General features: G+C 39.2%; 1 protein-coding gene across 3 annotated transcripts in view; it reads right to left on the bottom strand.

The window, feature by feature from the left end:
- Positions 1-15,182, bottom strand: part of LOC121885527 (versican core protein-like) — a 38,310-nt gene that overhangs the window by 6,186 nt on the left and 16,942 nt on the right. For all 3 annotated transcript variants that reach the window (XM_042395069.1, XM_042395066.1, XM_042395065.1), the window contains 4 exons: positions 10,598-10,770; positions 8,514-9,879; positions 6,768-6,881; positions 6,538-6,651 (listed from right to left, as the gene is read on the bottom strand). In XM_042395069.1, coding sequence (XP_042251003.1) covers positions 6,538-6,651; positions 6,768-6,881; positions 8,514-9,879; positions 10,598-10,770 — 1,767 coding nt within the window. The remainder of the gene's footprint in view (positions 1-6,537; positions 6,652-6,767; positions 6,882-8,513; positions 9,880-10,597; positions 10,771-15,182) is intronic.

Raw genomic sequence — 15,182 nt, 5'->3', positions numbered from 1 at the left:
AAGATATAGTGTAATAATCTATGGTTTATAGTCTGCAAAACAGTCCATTCAGATTTTTTTATGCTGTTTGCCCTAGCAACAGTGCAGAACACCCTAGCAACCACTTGCTGAAGCCCTAGCCTCTATCCAGAAGGCCATAGCAACCATGAAGCGACTACTTAGCATCCAGCTACTAAAGACCTACACAGAGCAGTGAGCAAATTTAGCCATTATTGTAGTGATCTATAGTTTATAAGACTTTCCATTCTGGAGGGAGATTGTTTATGCTGTTTGCCATAGCAACTGTTCAAAACACGCTAGCAACCACTTAGTACAGCCAGAAGGTCACAGCAACCACACAGTGACCGCTTAACATTGACCCACCATCAACCGCCTAGTAACATCTGAACAACCACCTAACAACATATCAATAACAAACAGCAACACATTTGTTACTACTTCGAAAATGTTAGCAACCACCAAGTGATCATGCAGTCCTCGCACATGCACAGGAGAGTACACTAATTTAGCTTTTAGTGAAGATATAGTACAATAATCTATTGTTTATAGCACAGTTTACAGTCTGTAAGCCTGCTAGAAGAAGATTTCCATGCTGTTTGCCTTAGCAACTGTTCAGAACACCCTAGCAACCACTTACTAAAGCCCTAGCATCTATCCAGAAGGCCACAGCAACCACATAGCAACCACTTAACACTGACTCACTAAAGACCTATCAACCACCAAGGAACATCTGAACAACCACCTAGTGAAGTTTAAATAACATACAGCTACACATTAGCTACTACTTTGAAATATTAGCAACCACCTAGCAACAAGTATTTACGAATTCCTGGGACATGCACAGAGCAGTAAGCTAATTTAATTAGAAATTTCTGGTTTTATAGTGGCATAGTAGCCTATATTCTGCCTGTACAATACAACAGCCTAGTCTGGAACAAGATTTTTATACTTTATGCTACTTTTAACTAGATTATATACAGTACATTGCTAATATCCAGTTGTTTTGAAACCCTGCTGTTGCAATAATGAAGCTATTGCAGCTCCACAACAACTTTGATTTGTTTATTTCTCATCAAGCTCTGTTGTTCAGGCCAGAGAGAGACAGAGAGAGGCAGAAAGGGAAAGAGAGAGTTGAGGTCCAGCTGGGGAATAAAAGCCCCTTACTGAATGAGCTCAATAACAACACACAGTTGGACTTAATCAACCCTCACAACTCCCAAGTTGTCTGCAGGTCAAAAGCACACAAACAGAGACGTGTCCATGCATGCGCACAAATAGAGTTAATGCACAACATGCATTTAGTTTGATATACAATTACTTTAAACCATATAATCAGTTATCTGCTTTGTCAGGCTCAGTAAACAATGGGTATTTTGTATCAGCACCAGTAAAGCCATAATAGAAAGTTGCTGTTGAGGCTTCGGGGTATTGGCTCTCGTCAACCCGCCTCATCTTAATAACTCTACTGTGCAACCACCTGGAGGGTCAGGTGAGGACTCTAATAAATGCAGAGCTTTAATCCGTAACTCTCCCAAGGGCAGTATGAAAATAGAGTACTATTCTGATATACGGAGTCAAATCAGTCGAATACAGAAGGCCAGTATAAACACAGCTTCTTCCAAAAGATGAAGGAGAGCTTGACTGAGACCGAGGCAGTATTTAGCAGTATTTACCACTGAGTGAATGCCACACAGCTGCAAAAGCTTTCTGGCAAAATAATAGAGCAATTATGTGATTCTGTCCTTCTTTCCACTGGCAAACAGCAACGAGAGGACAGCTGCGTCTGTTGTTCTCTATTTACCAACTACTGCATGTATATGAATGGAGAAACTACACTGTGCTCTCATCAATAACGCACATCTAAGTTACATCTTTGCACATGGAAACACCCTACAGACTGGGAATGAGGGTCTGGGGATTCCCAGTTTTCATTCACCACACCTTCTACCAAGAATAGACAATGACAAATGTGGTGAAAATAACAAAAACAACAACAAAAAAAGGTTTCACACATTTTCCATTTTTTGTGCTATTCTTCTAAACGTTTTTATAGGACAAGTCCTCTTTTTTAAAGATGACTCAGCTAATGACTTTCTCATCCAGGAAAATCTTTTTTGCAAACTGGTTTGATTTGGTTCTCTGATAAAATATGAATACGTAAACTGTTAATAGCTCTGTTAAGCAACGGTGGAAAGTAAATTGAGTTCAGTGTTCACGGTACAATTCTGAAGTCTGACGTTTAGTAACTTGTAATTACTTTGTAGATTAACACTTAAAAATCTATAATTAATTATTATCAGTAATTATTATATTTAGCAATGTATAATAATGTGAGGTCATTTCGCTTGCATAGTGGCAGTGGGTACTTTTACTTACTTATTGTTTAATTAGATTTTCCTGATAATACTTATGAATAATAATACAATAATACAAAATAATACTGTACATTTACTTAAAATAAAATATTCAGTGCATGACTTTTACCTGTTGTGAAGTATTTATACAGAGTATTACTACTTTTACTCAGGTAAAGTATCGCAGTATTTCCACTATTACTGAAAAACACATATTTTTGTAATCTCTAAATAGGTAGAAACAGACAGATGTGTGTATTTTGTCCATATGTATAAGTATTTAAAATGTATAAAGCTCTCACACTCTCTATCCTTAATAATCTGTCCAAAAGTTAAAGAAATTATTTTAGGTGAGAGAAAGCTCAGTTCAAGTTCACTGAAAAAAAATTCCAACAAAACTTTAACAATTCATGATTATTACATGAGACATTTTGTCTGCCTATTAAAACGGCCTTTAAAAGTTACTGAACTGATGTACAATAAATTTCCAGCTAAAGCAGCTATTGGGTCAATGTTATGACGTACAATAACTACTAAACTGTACTATAAAAGGGAGTATTTTCTCATTTTTAAACTTAGTAATAGTTTCGTTTTGCACAAAGACTATTAGGTGGGACATTTTAAATTATTAGAACTGAAAGCTGGTAAATTTTCCTGGAAAATATTAATCCTTTGAGTCTGGTTGTGTGCCTGAACCTCCATTAGTTGCTGAGTAATGGTAGAAATATTGGACAACAGGCTGGAACTAATCTTCTAAGAGCCAACGCCCAGTGCTGGAGGACAGCTGAGGAGAAAAGACTGTCATGACTGAGGACGCATTTAGTGCTGCAGTGCATTCAGAAAGTATTCAGACCCCTTAACTTGTTTCACATTTTGTTATGTTGCAGCCTTATGCCAAAATCATTTAAATTATTTTTTTCTTATTTTTTCTTTCCTTATCAATCTACACTCAATACCTCATAATGCCAAAGTCAAAACAGGATCTTAGAAACTTTTGCAACAGGAAAAACTGAAATATCACATTGACATAAGTATTCAGACCCTTTACTCAGTAGTTAGTTGAAGAACCTTTGGCAACGAATACAGCCTCAAGTCTTCTTGGGTATGTCACAACAATCTGCACATCTGGATTTGGGGATTTTCTTCCCTTCTTCTCTGCAGATCCTGTCAGGCTCTATCAGGTTGGATGTTGACCGTCGGTGGACGACCGTTTTCGGGTCTCTCGAGAGATGTTTGATTGTAGAGTTGTCCCTAAACCATCCCTGCATTGTCTTGGCTGTGTGCTGCGGGTCATTGTTCTGTTGGAAGGTGAACCTTCAGCCTAGTCTGAGGTCCTGAGTGCTCTGGACCAGGTTTTCATTGAAGGTATCTCTGTACTTTCTTCATTCAGCTTTCCCTCAACTCTGACCAGTCCCCCAGTCCCTGCTGCTAAAAAAACACCCCCACTGCATGATGCTGCCATCACCATGCTTCACTGTTGGGATGGTATTGGACAGGTGATGAGCAGTGTCTGGTTTCCTCCAGATATGACCCTTAGAATTGACGCCAAAGAGTTCAATCTTGGTGTCATCAGACCAGTAAATCTTTGCAAACTCCAAATGGGCTTTCCTGTGTCTTTCACTGAGGAGAGGCTTCCGTCTGGCCACATAAAGCCCAGATCAGAGGAGTGTTGCAGTGATCTCTGGATCTCTGACGCTCAACCAGAGTGACCATCAGGTTCTTGGTCACCTTTCTTACCAAGGCCCTTCTCCCCTGTTTGCTCAGTTTGGCCAGGCGAAGTCCAGGTTGTTCCAAACTTCTTCCCTTTAAGAATTATGGAGGCTGCTGTGCTCTTGGGAACCTTCAATGCAGCAGAAATTTTTTTGAAGCCTTTCCCAGATCAACACAATCCTGTCTCTGAGCTCTGCAGGCAGTTCCTTCAACCTCATGGCTTGGTTTTTGCTCTGATATGCATTGTCAGCTGTGAGACCTTATATAGACAGGTCTGTGCCTTTCCAAATCATGTGAATTTACCACGGGTGGATTTCAATCAAGGTATAGAAACATCTTAAAGATGATAAAGAGAAATAGGAGGCACCTGAGCTAAATGTCAAGTGTCATAGCAAAAAGGGTCTGAATACTTATGTCAATGTGATATTTCAGTTTTTCCTTTTTAATAAATTTGCAAAAAAAATTTCTGAAATTTCTGAAATTCTGTTTTCGCTTTGCCCGATTTTAAAATAAAACCGTGTAGTACAACAACTTTGTACTCTAGCGGAGGATGTTTGCAAAATTAACTGTCACTCTGATGTCCTGTTATTAGCAGTAAGCTAGGCTATTGTTGTTGTCTTTGCTAATGCAAGTGGAGGAAACTGGTGAGAATACTGTACTGCCTTGAGAAGAGATTGCCCTTTTACCTGTTGTTTATTGTTAAATGTTGTTTATTGTCTTACCTGGTGTTTGTCCTACTTGTATGGTGAATCCCTCCTGGGGCATTGTTAAAGTATTTCGTATGGTATCGTATCGTAAGTGCTGAACAGATAATTACGACACCATACAATCTGAGTAAAGTAAATCACATGCGGAGGGATTTTGGATTAAACATGACTGAGACTGCTGAATAGTGGTGAGGCTGTCTTAAAAATGAAACTACCTAAAGGCCTGGTCACACCATTTTATTTATTTATTTACTTCATTTAACCTTCATTTAACCAGGCAAATCATTAAATACAAATTCTTATTTACAATGATGGCCTGGCAAAAGGCAAAGCCTCTTGAGGGAAGGGGGAAGGGGCTAAAAAAAAAAAAAGTTAAAAAAGTAGCAATACACATCCAAACATTTCCAACACACCCACTACGTACATACAATCACAACAAACATTGCATAAATGACATGCAGTCTAGTACACAAACACCAGGCAGGTGGCTAGCAGACAAACAGCATAATGCAATAAAACAACAGAACAAGTAGCATACAGTAGCATACACAAAAAGTATGCTACTGTATAGACAAACAGGCAGAGCAAAACAGCAGCAAAACAGCAGCAGCAAGAGGGCAAGAATATTCATGGGACAACAGGAAGCTGAAGACAGACAAGGGTTAGGGAATATTATTGGGTCAGGAAACAGCTGCATGTATCAGTGAGAATGTCCATAATAGAGTCCTTGAAAGCTGACATGGGGATAAAATTGTCCAGTTGTAGTGTTTTTGCAGATTATTCCGGTCTTTGGCTGTGACCAGCCGGAATCAAGACAGACCCAATACGGTATTTGTTTGGGAACTTTCAACAGAATATGGTGAGCGGAACAAATGTTGGCGGCAGCAGATGCCTGCCAGAAAATGTCACAGCAAATATCACCCACATGTCTCCACAAAACATGTGGCACTAGAGGCTGGTGACATAGAGACTGCTGAAGGGTCAGTTGGTGGTGAACTACTGTAGCTACAGAGATAACCGCTAACATGCTAGACAGCTGGGACAGTCGCAATAGTTTTCCAGGCTAACAAGCTTGCTAACTGACAGTTCGCTAACAGGACAATGAGTTCACAGTTTACTCAGAAGATGTATTTGTACTATTGACTCCTGTTTCATAGCTGTCTGAAAACCATTCGTCTGTTGGGAAGCAGTTTATACTCAATCAGAGGGAGTTTAAAAAGTGCAAAGTGCAACACTGCTAATAAGCTGATAGTTTCCTCCATTTTTAGACAACAGCTCGCTGTTTCCTTAAAGGTCAGCTCTGTCGACTGGTTTGCTATTGTTCAATGGCACAAATTCATGTGTCAAAGTCCACCAAAATGGAACTTGACGTGACAGATTGAAATTAATTGATTTCGGCTCAAATTCCTGCTGTTTTAAGTGCTGGTGTGATCGTGCCTTTACCACAGCAACAAATCTGAAGTCACTTGCAGAGACACCGCAAATGAATTGAAAGTTAATTGTACTATGTAGATTAGCATTGGGCTACCTGGATTGCATTCAAATTAATTTGAACAAATTCTGTGTTAGTTTGCATTCATTCCAACTTCCAACTTTCCAACTCCAGCATTTACTTCAGTTAGTAAAATGTTATCATAAGAATGAAGGCCAAAACGATGAAAATAAGACCTAAGTTATAATAAACCTCAATTATCCTTTAATTATTTGTCTGCCAAAGTCTTCAATACTACCTTGGTTTTGTACATTTTCACTCAGAAGCAGCTGACCTTGTTCACAGAGCTCTCCTGAGTAGCTGGGCAGGCAGAGACAGGTGAAGGAGTTGACTCCATCCAGACAGGTGGCTCCATTCAGGCATGGGTTAGATTGGCACTCATCAACATCTGCAGACACACAACACAAGCCTTATTATTATTCCACATCACCCATCTGTCATTATGGGGTCAATATGGTTTGTTCAATAAGAAGACATGGCTCTGTGTGCTGTGCGTATACGTACCTGTTTCACAGTGCTGCCCAGTGTATCCAGGTGCACACACGCAGATATTTTCTGCTCCTTTCTTGTAGCAGGAGCCTCCGTTCTGACACGTACTGATTGAGCACGGCAGGAGATCTATGCAAAGGACATGATGCAAAAGGAAACCCATTAAAATCACACTAGTGACAGGGTCATTAGTAGTGCTGTAATGTATTGACTGTTCATTAAACCCCTCATCCCTTTTTTTAGGTTTTCCAAAACCAGAAACACAAAAGCAAGGTTTGTTTGTCTGGTCTGATGTATGCTGAAAACGTGAGCATGCCCACTAACCAGCTTACTATCGACATAGTTACCTCCAAAGCCACGGAGCGTATAATTACCTCTGCCCTGTTTACACTCCAACAACTCCCTGCCTAACTGGAGATAGTGTCACATTATCAAGCACATTGGTTAGTCCTCATCTTCAACATCTTTCACTTTGAAACATAACATTTGAAAATACAAACAATACAGCTTAAATCTAACTAGCAAATTTTAACATCTTAATTACACTTTTATTCATACTAACTAGCTCTACGTTGCAATAAAAGAACGATGCTGCTCCTTTGTTTCCATGTCCTCGGTGATGATGCTAACTTTTTGCCTGGTTAGCTTTAGCCTCAGTCTAATAGCATGATGTTATATATGTAGCCATGAAGTGCAAATTTAACACCCTTTTAAAAAGAGTTAGCTGGAAACAATAAGCAGTCAGCTGGAGACATTTTTTAACCATTAATTAGCATTGTTAATGAAGCATTAATTAGCCATCTAGGTATAGCTTATAAAATCTGCCAGCAACAAAAATGATAAACATAAAGAAATGAGGAGCTGCTTTTGTTTACTTGTGACCTCAGAGGACTGATGTTGGAAAAATTACAAAAAATTTCTATGGTAAATCTGCCACCGTATTTACTGTAAACTGCATATGTGCTGTGCTACAATGGAAAGTTTGACAGGTGTAACTTTAACTAAGCAGTGCGGCCTAGTGAAACTCAAACATATGGTTTCTGATTTCGCTTATAAGCTACTGTGGTGTTTACACTAGATATATAATGATTAGTTGATTAATCAGTTAGTATAGTAAAATTAATCAGTATTTATTTTGATAATTGATTAATCGTTTAAGTCATTTTTTTAAGGAAAAATGGGAGCCATTTGTTGGTTGTAGCTTCTCAAATGTGAAGATTTGAAGCTTTTATAAGTTATATATACTCACCAAGCACTTTATTAAGAACACCTGTGCAATCTAATGCAATCAATTACAACAGCTCTGTATAAAGCTTATACATTTTCAGTTTTTGTCGACATTGTCAGAAAGGAGATAATTCTACATTATGTTTATTATTGAGGTCGTAGTGGGTGGTGATGGTGTACTGGAGTGCATTATATTGAAAAGTGTTCCTAATATTTTGTCCACCCCATTGACATACATCAGGAGGGCAAAATATTAGACTCACTTTTTGCTCAGTGAGTGAACATGATCATAAAGTTAATATCTTTGGGTTTTGGATGGTTGATCTGACAAAACAAATTATTATAATTATTATGGGCACTTTTAATTATTATTTTCAAACATTTTATAGACAATTGAGTTAACTGATAAAATAGTCGGCAGATCAATTGATAATGAAAATAATCATTGCAACCCTAGTTTACACCATTTACCTGTATCTTTAGATACTTTAAAGTATCTAAAGAATAAAACCACTAACAGTGGACTTCATGTACCTCTAAGATTCACAGTGCTGGCCTCAACAGAATGAGATGAGTCAGTGCCGGTCTGTGGTTTCTCTGTGGTGAGGGTCTCCTTGGGTGCCTGAGGGCGCGACTCCACCAGATGAGGCACAATTTCTTTGTCATAGTCTTCAAAATCTTCCTCCGGGAGAGGGGTGGCATCTGGGTCAGGGATCAACGCCCACTGGGGGACGGAGTGGTTGCTGTGGTCGAAGGTATACAAGGGTGATGTGGTGGTAAGTATTGGCTGGCTCACATACTGCGTCGAGCTTGTGGTGGTCTGCTCCGTCTGGTCCCTGTACGTCTTGGTGGGGTGTGTGGTGTGGTCATCAAGGGTTGTAAGCACAAGCTCGGTGGTAACAGCGGGATGTTTCTTATCATCTGTGTAAGTATGGGAGGGGAGTGTGGTGGGTTTTAGTGTGCTAAGTGCTGAAGTTATGTCCTTAAAGTCTGTGGTGAGTGTGGTTTGGTCTCCAAATGTCACAGCTGCCACAGCTGGTAAAATAGTAACAAAACCGCCCTCTTCCCCAGAAGCCTCCCCCTCCCCCGACAGCTGCTCTGCACCTGAACCTGTTTCTGTGACCGCGTCAGCAGACGGTGAAACCATTGGGACTTCTGTAACTCCTTCACCCATTGGAGGTTGAGGCTCCTGTGGGTGAAGGATGGAATAAATTGGGGATAGTGTGCTGGTAAACCTGGGTATTTCTGGTGGGTAAACATCTTGCCCTGAAGCCTCATCTTCTCCCGAAGCAGACCCTTCAAAGTCTTCTGTCTGGGTCTGTGTGGTGGTTTCTTGTGACTTTGTGTCTGGGATAAAAGTAGGAAGCTCCGTTCCCCCGATTTCCGTCTCATCAGTCATCACTACCAACTCAAAGCCCTCAGCTGGGGTGGGCGAAGCGCCCTCAGGGAGGCTTGCAGAGCCTTCTGTTACCTCGTAGGTGACCCCATTAGTGACAGTCTGGGAGACACCGGGGAGAACCGGGCCTGATGGGGTGGTGGATGCTGGTGATGACTCAGGAGATGTATATGGGGTTGTGGTGGTGGTTCTTGTTGCTGTTTGATCATAATGAGTTTGGGCTCTCTCGAAGTCTATAACTACATCAGAGACTGTGTCAGCCTCTGGGAATGATAATGTAAATATATCTAGGTAGGTATCTGTAGAATGAGTGACTGAGTGAGTATCACTGCTTTCTTCTGTGGTCGTCTCCTCTGGGTGGACTTCTATGACACCATAATCAAAAGGAGTCACGCTCGCCTCCTCAGTCACCTCTTCTTCTTCCACCTCTTCTACCCGAACAGGAGTGGCCGTCTCAAACTGATCCCCTCGGGCTTCCTCTGGCAGCTCTGGCTCCAATGTCACCTGGATGGATCAGAAAAGTAGGTAGATGAGTACACAGAGCCTATATAATCAATAGATGGACTCTGGTCCAGATCCGGACCAAATAACAATGTACTCCACGCCGGGAACAAAATTTCACATCACCTCACCTTTTTCGACTTTTGAATAAACTGTCCAAAGTTATTGTCACGTCAGCAACTGTGCAAAGCTAGCAAATTTGCTAATTGACTGTTAGGAAGCTTGTTAGCTTGGGGCGTTATTTTTCCTTTTCAGTTTAAATTATTACGACATTTCACTTAGTTCCTGAGAAATCATATGTTCTCATTTTGGCGGACGACTCTAAATACCCATGAGCCTCAACCACTGTTGTTATGGAGAAAAAGCCAGTCAGAGACATTGAATTTTGAATAAAACATGGTGCCATAGTTACTAATTCATCCAAAATTAACCCAGAATTCAAAATTAAATTGATTTAAGTTGCAGGATTTTTTTTTTAGTTTTCTCAACATAAACATTTAGCTCTGTAATTGGAAGTTTTAAAGTTATACATTTGTTTTTTTTTAAGAACCAGATATTTTCTAACACAGTTGTTTATCTTTTGCACTGACGATTCACCTGGGTGTTCCTAGAGCTCAGCTTACTGTGGTGAGTAATATGTTATCATATTTGATAGAAACTAGGGCAAATAAAAGTAATAAGAGTGAATTATCTATTAAATACTCCAGCATATGGGCCGTACCTCATGCTTTCCATTTACAAAGCTGACAGTTGGAGGCAGGTTGATGGGAGAAGGCTCGAGAGAGTTGCCGTCTCCACTGGTAACCTGTGAAAGGTCGGTGATCTGGGGGAAGTGGGACTGGAAGCCATCGCTGCCGATCGCAGGCTGGTTCAGGATATCCAGGATGCCCTGAACTAGAGACAAACAAGACACGGACAAATAAGAAACCAGAAAAGTTCAAAGGTCAAGTACAACAAATAGAGACAATGAATATATAGATAGAAAATATATAGATAATGGTGAACCTTGAAAAGATTGGGATGTGCCAAAGATAAAGGGTGTTGAATATCAGTGTATTGTAAAGCCATTTCAGGCCAATTTTGGATAACATAAATTTAACTGGCTTGACTATCTATCTAAAATAAATCAACTAGGCCTGGGTATTGGTATAGCGCCAATGTGATACCCAAGTATAGTACCCAATAATACCTTTCTTGACACCTTACTTTGAATTATATAAACATGTTTTTCTATCAAACCAATTCACTTCCCTTTCACTTGTAAAAGGACAGAAAAATCCTGCACACTGTCAATCACTTGTACTCACTTTAATCACAGCAATGTTTCAGTCCTCAGACTTTCATCAGGAAACTTCCCTTTCACTTAAAAAAATGTAGTCACTTGAAAGAAAATTAATCTGCAACTATTTTGATAATCAATTGTCTAAATCATTTTTCAAGTAAAAGAAAAAAAGAAAGATTCTGCTTCTCAAATGTGATGATTTGCTGCTTTATAGACGAAGTCAATATGATAATCGGCAGATTAATTAATAATGAAAACAATCATTTGTTGTAGCCTTAAACTTCAAATGTTAAATGTTCTCTAAACACAAACAGCTGAAGTTTGCATAAATAAAATTAGCTAAATTATGATTTCAATCAAGAAATATCAAATTAAAGAAAATGTAAACAAGACTACAAATCTGATCTGGCATAAGCCAACTTTCTGTATTGGACATTTTGGTTGGCATCGGTACTGTATTGACGTTCGACACCCCTAAAGGAAATTCCTCTTTCTCGGTTGGACGTCTCAGTTGTTTTATTCCAGGATCCTACAGCAGCTCATATCTGATGTTGATTAAAACGAGCCAAAGTGCATATCTGGAATGGTTAATAGTCAGGAGCCTGTGTTGGTTATGATTAAGGTCAATCGGTGCCAGAGGCTGCACTCAAACAATGCACGCTTGTGTCTCTTCATTAAGACTTTATGGTGCACATGGAAGCTATATCGTGGGAAACCGAGTAAGAATGTGCAAAAACATGCAAAACATGACGCAAACACTGAACTGAGTTTAGATATCTTGTGTGAGGACAAACAGAAACACATGCTGTGACCAGACTGCCAGCTCCTCTTTGAAATGGACAAATCTAACAAGTTAACTTGCGTTAGCTGCAACATGTCGCCCAAAGTCAAAAAAGCCTCTTTGTGACTCGGAACTTGATACCAAAAGAAACAGGAAGACTTTTCATCAAAACAATCAAAGCTTCAATTTTCCTAATTTCCTCAAGACGTGGAAACAGTGAGTCGGTGGGCCTCTCACTAACCAGCGCCTGCTTTATGTGATGATATATTACCTCTGCAACAGAATACTCCTTCAACATTTCAATAATAAACACAGCTCCTGGAAGATGGCACCACTTGGCTAGCGGGTAACAAACACATGAGCGCTGTAATTTGAGTGAGTGTATGAGGGGTGTGTGAGGGGGGTTGGATCAGAGGTGGATTTAGTGAATTTGGGACCAAAGGCGAACCAGGCATGGGGCCTCCCTCATATTGGTATTAAGAAGGTCACTGATTGACATGAATCCAATAATTTAAGTAACTTCTGCTTCTCTGACACGAACTGTTCACTGGATCAGACATCAGGTGTTTTTCCATCCACCTGTTTTTAGTCTCATTTTCAATTTGTGCATAAAAGAACCTGAAGTGGAAGAGCCTTTTTTTAAAATAGTTTTTACGCTTGACTGAGTGAATAAATGATGACGTACATGAAACGTGTGACTTCAGTGTCCCTAAAAAGAGGAAAACATCAGATCTGTGTGGAGCGATGAGGAGACTGTATGGTTTTCCATCATTTGAGCTTTGACTGCTGCTCTTTTAATTATGTCATCTCGTCGTGTCCTCTTCTTCTGCAATGGTTTATTAGCACCAACTGCAGAATTAGCACCACCAACTGTTTATCCTCTAATAATCACAGAATAGTCGTGGATGGAAACACACATTCATTTGTATTTACTTTTGACAATATTCTGGAACTTCAGTTAAAATGTTCTCTACATTTGGATGGAAATCTGGCTGTTGGTCATGGTTAGCTTAGCTTAGCATAAAGACTAGGAGAAGGGAGGAAACAAAGCAAATAAACTGATCTCCCAAAATGTTGAACTGTTCCTTTAAAAATGCACTTATGAAAATAAGTAATATGAAAGTACAACTAACACCATTTTGAAGCTATGGTCACACCATAAAGTGACTTGTCCATGTGAAATAGGTTAGCTAATAAAGTGACTACTGGCAGGGCTAGTTTTTGCAGTAGCTGGCGAGCTAACTGCTAACTCGCCAGCCTGTTAGTCAGTCATAAGCTTCTCGATCTCACCATTTCATCCAATAAAAAGTTAGTGAAAAGTGCATATCAAGCTAACAAGCTTGTTAACAGGACAATAACTTTAAACAGTTTATTCAAAAGACGTTTTTGTACCATCAACTCCTGTCTCGTAACTGTTTGAAAACCACGTCTGTTTTGTGGAACAGTTTTTACTAAAGTAGCAAAGTACTGTAAGTTCTAAACTTAAAAGGTATAGTTTTGGATGAGTTAGATGAGAAGATTGATACCGTTGTGTGTCAATCTGATACCATTCTGTACCATATCGGCTTGTTCATTGAGCAAAGTAGGCAACTCCCTGAGGCCTCCAACTACGTGGGATGCTAATAGCTAATAGCTAAAGATGATGTCTAGATATAATACATATAAAATTCACCCCTTTGTTGGTGGCAATTATGGATAGAATATGAGACAAAGGGCCCCCAAGCACACATGAATGGCCTGTCTTAGCCACAACCCATCCTCCTGCATCATTTGTGAATGTTTTACATCTTTTCTATATATGAACCGATGGTGATGTCCTCAAATGTATGTTTGAAAATGTTTCTTCCATCGTCTTTTATGTACTTCTAAGGTTCCTCTTAACTTGTAATGTCATGTAATTTGCTCCATGGTTTGAATTTTCCCCGTTATTTCTTTCCAGTGGTGGATGCACGGACATGATTTCTGTAATCATAATTTAATTATGAGTTTCAAAGCAGTAATTCTTAAAATTCATTCTTACACAGAACTTCTGTTGGTTTCTATCAAGTAAAAAAGTTCTACATCCAAAACAAAAGGCTTTCCAGTATTTTCTTCCCAAAATGTGTTTACCTTTGGGCAAAAATGAAAAAATATGACTAAATGAAGCATGGTTTTCACCACATCCTCTCCAACATTTTTGTGTCTCTTACAAATTATATTTAACTTGATGAATCTGTGGCTGAAAACAGATCCTGAAATTGCCATCATACCTTCAAAGGAAACCTGTGGTGCAGGTTATATTTTCAATATTCTGCTTAAAGAGCAACTGAATAGTAACTGAAAATCTTGTTTTAGCTGAACTCTAGTGGTTTAACTTCTCACAGAAGTGTACACCATTAGAAGCTATTAGACTTGTGAACAGCCACAGTACAAGAAATGATCAGTTTATCCTGTGTATAGAATGATAAATGCACTTTTGACACGTCTGACATATCTGCCTTTTGTGGTGTCGGATATTGTTGTCCAGCTACAGACTCGCCACTGGCATTAATCCTTGTGTATTTCAACTCTTTCTAAAATTGTCATATTTGTATTTTTTAGATTATTTTTTATGTGTGTAAATGAATTGTACTGTTTATGTGTACTTCTTTGCAAACTTGCTTGCCTAAAATTGACCCTTGAGGGACAAATAAAGTATTTTGAATTGATTTTAATTGAATTAAGTTACTCTTTAAGTATTATGCAACTGTATTATATAGAGAAAATGTACAAAAATATAATAAAATTGTTAAGATAGACTTGGTATCAGAATATACTCAATAATAAAAATATCAGGAACCAAAAAAGTGATTGGGTTTGACCAAGCCCTTTGACTTTCCAACAAGAAAAGTCATCTGGCCATGGGGCCCTCTGAGCCTTTGGGCCCTGGTGTCTGTTCCTGGTGGGGCCATTCAGTAATCAATCCATGGTGGTTATACAACTAATACAGACGAATGTGGTGAAGGGAAGTAGGGAGAGTCTAGTGATTAAATTCTTAGTTAAAGCAATTCAGACAGCTCCCTGGAGAAAAGCAAATTAAGGTCAACAATTTGCGGTTTGTTACCAGCTCTTTCTACAGATATTTGGACCTGAAAGCTAAACACACAGCTCTTTAAACATGCCTTGTAAAGAGAACAGATGCTAATCACTCCATCACACCAGCAGTGTGTCTTCATGAAGTGAAAGGTGAAGAGAAAGCTCTGATAAATTTGACTATTCATGAGG

The sequence above is a fragment of the Thunnus maccoyii genome, chromosome 19, assembly GCF_910596095.1.
Source record: "Thunnus maccoyii chromosome 19, fThuMac1.1, whole genome shotgun sequence".
NCBI classification, from domain to species: domain Eukaryota; kingdom Metazoa; phylum Chordata; class Actinopteri; order Scombriformes; family Scombridae; genus Thunnus; species Thunnus maccoyii.
This window is presented reverse-complemented; position numbering and strand designations above follow the sequence as displayed.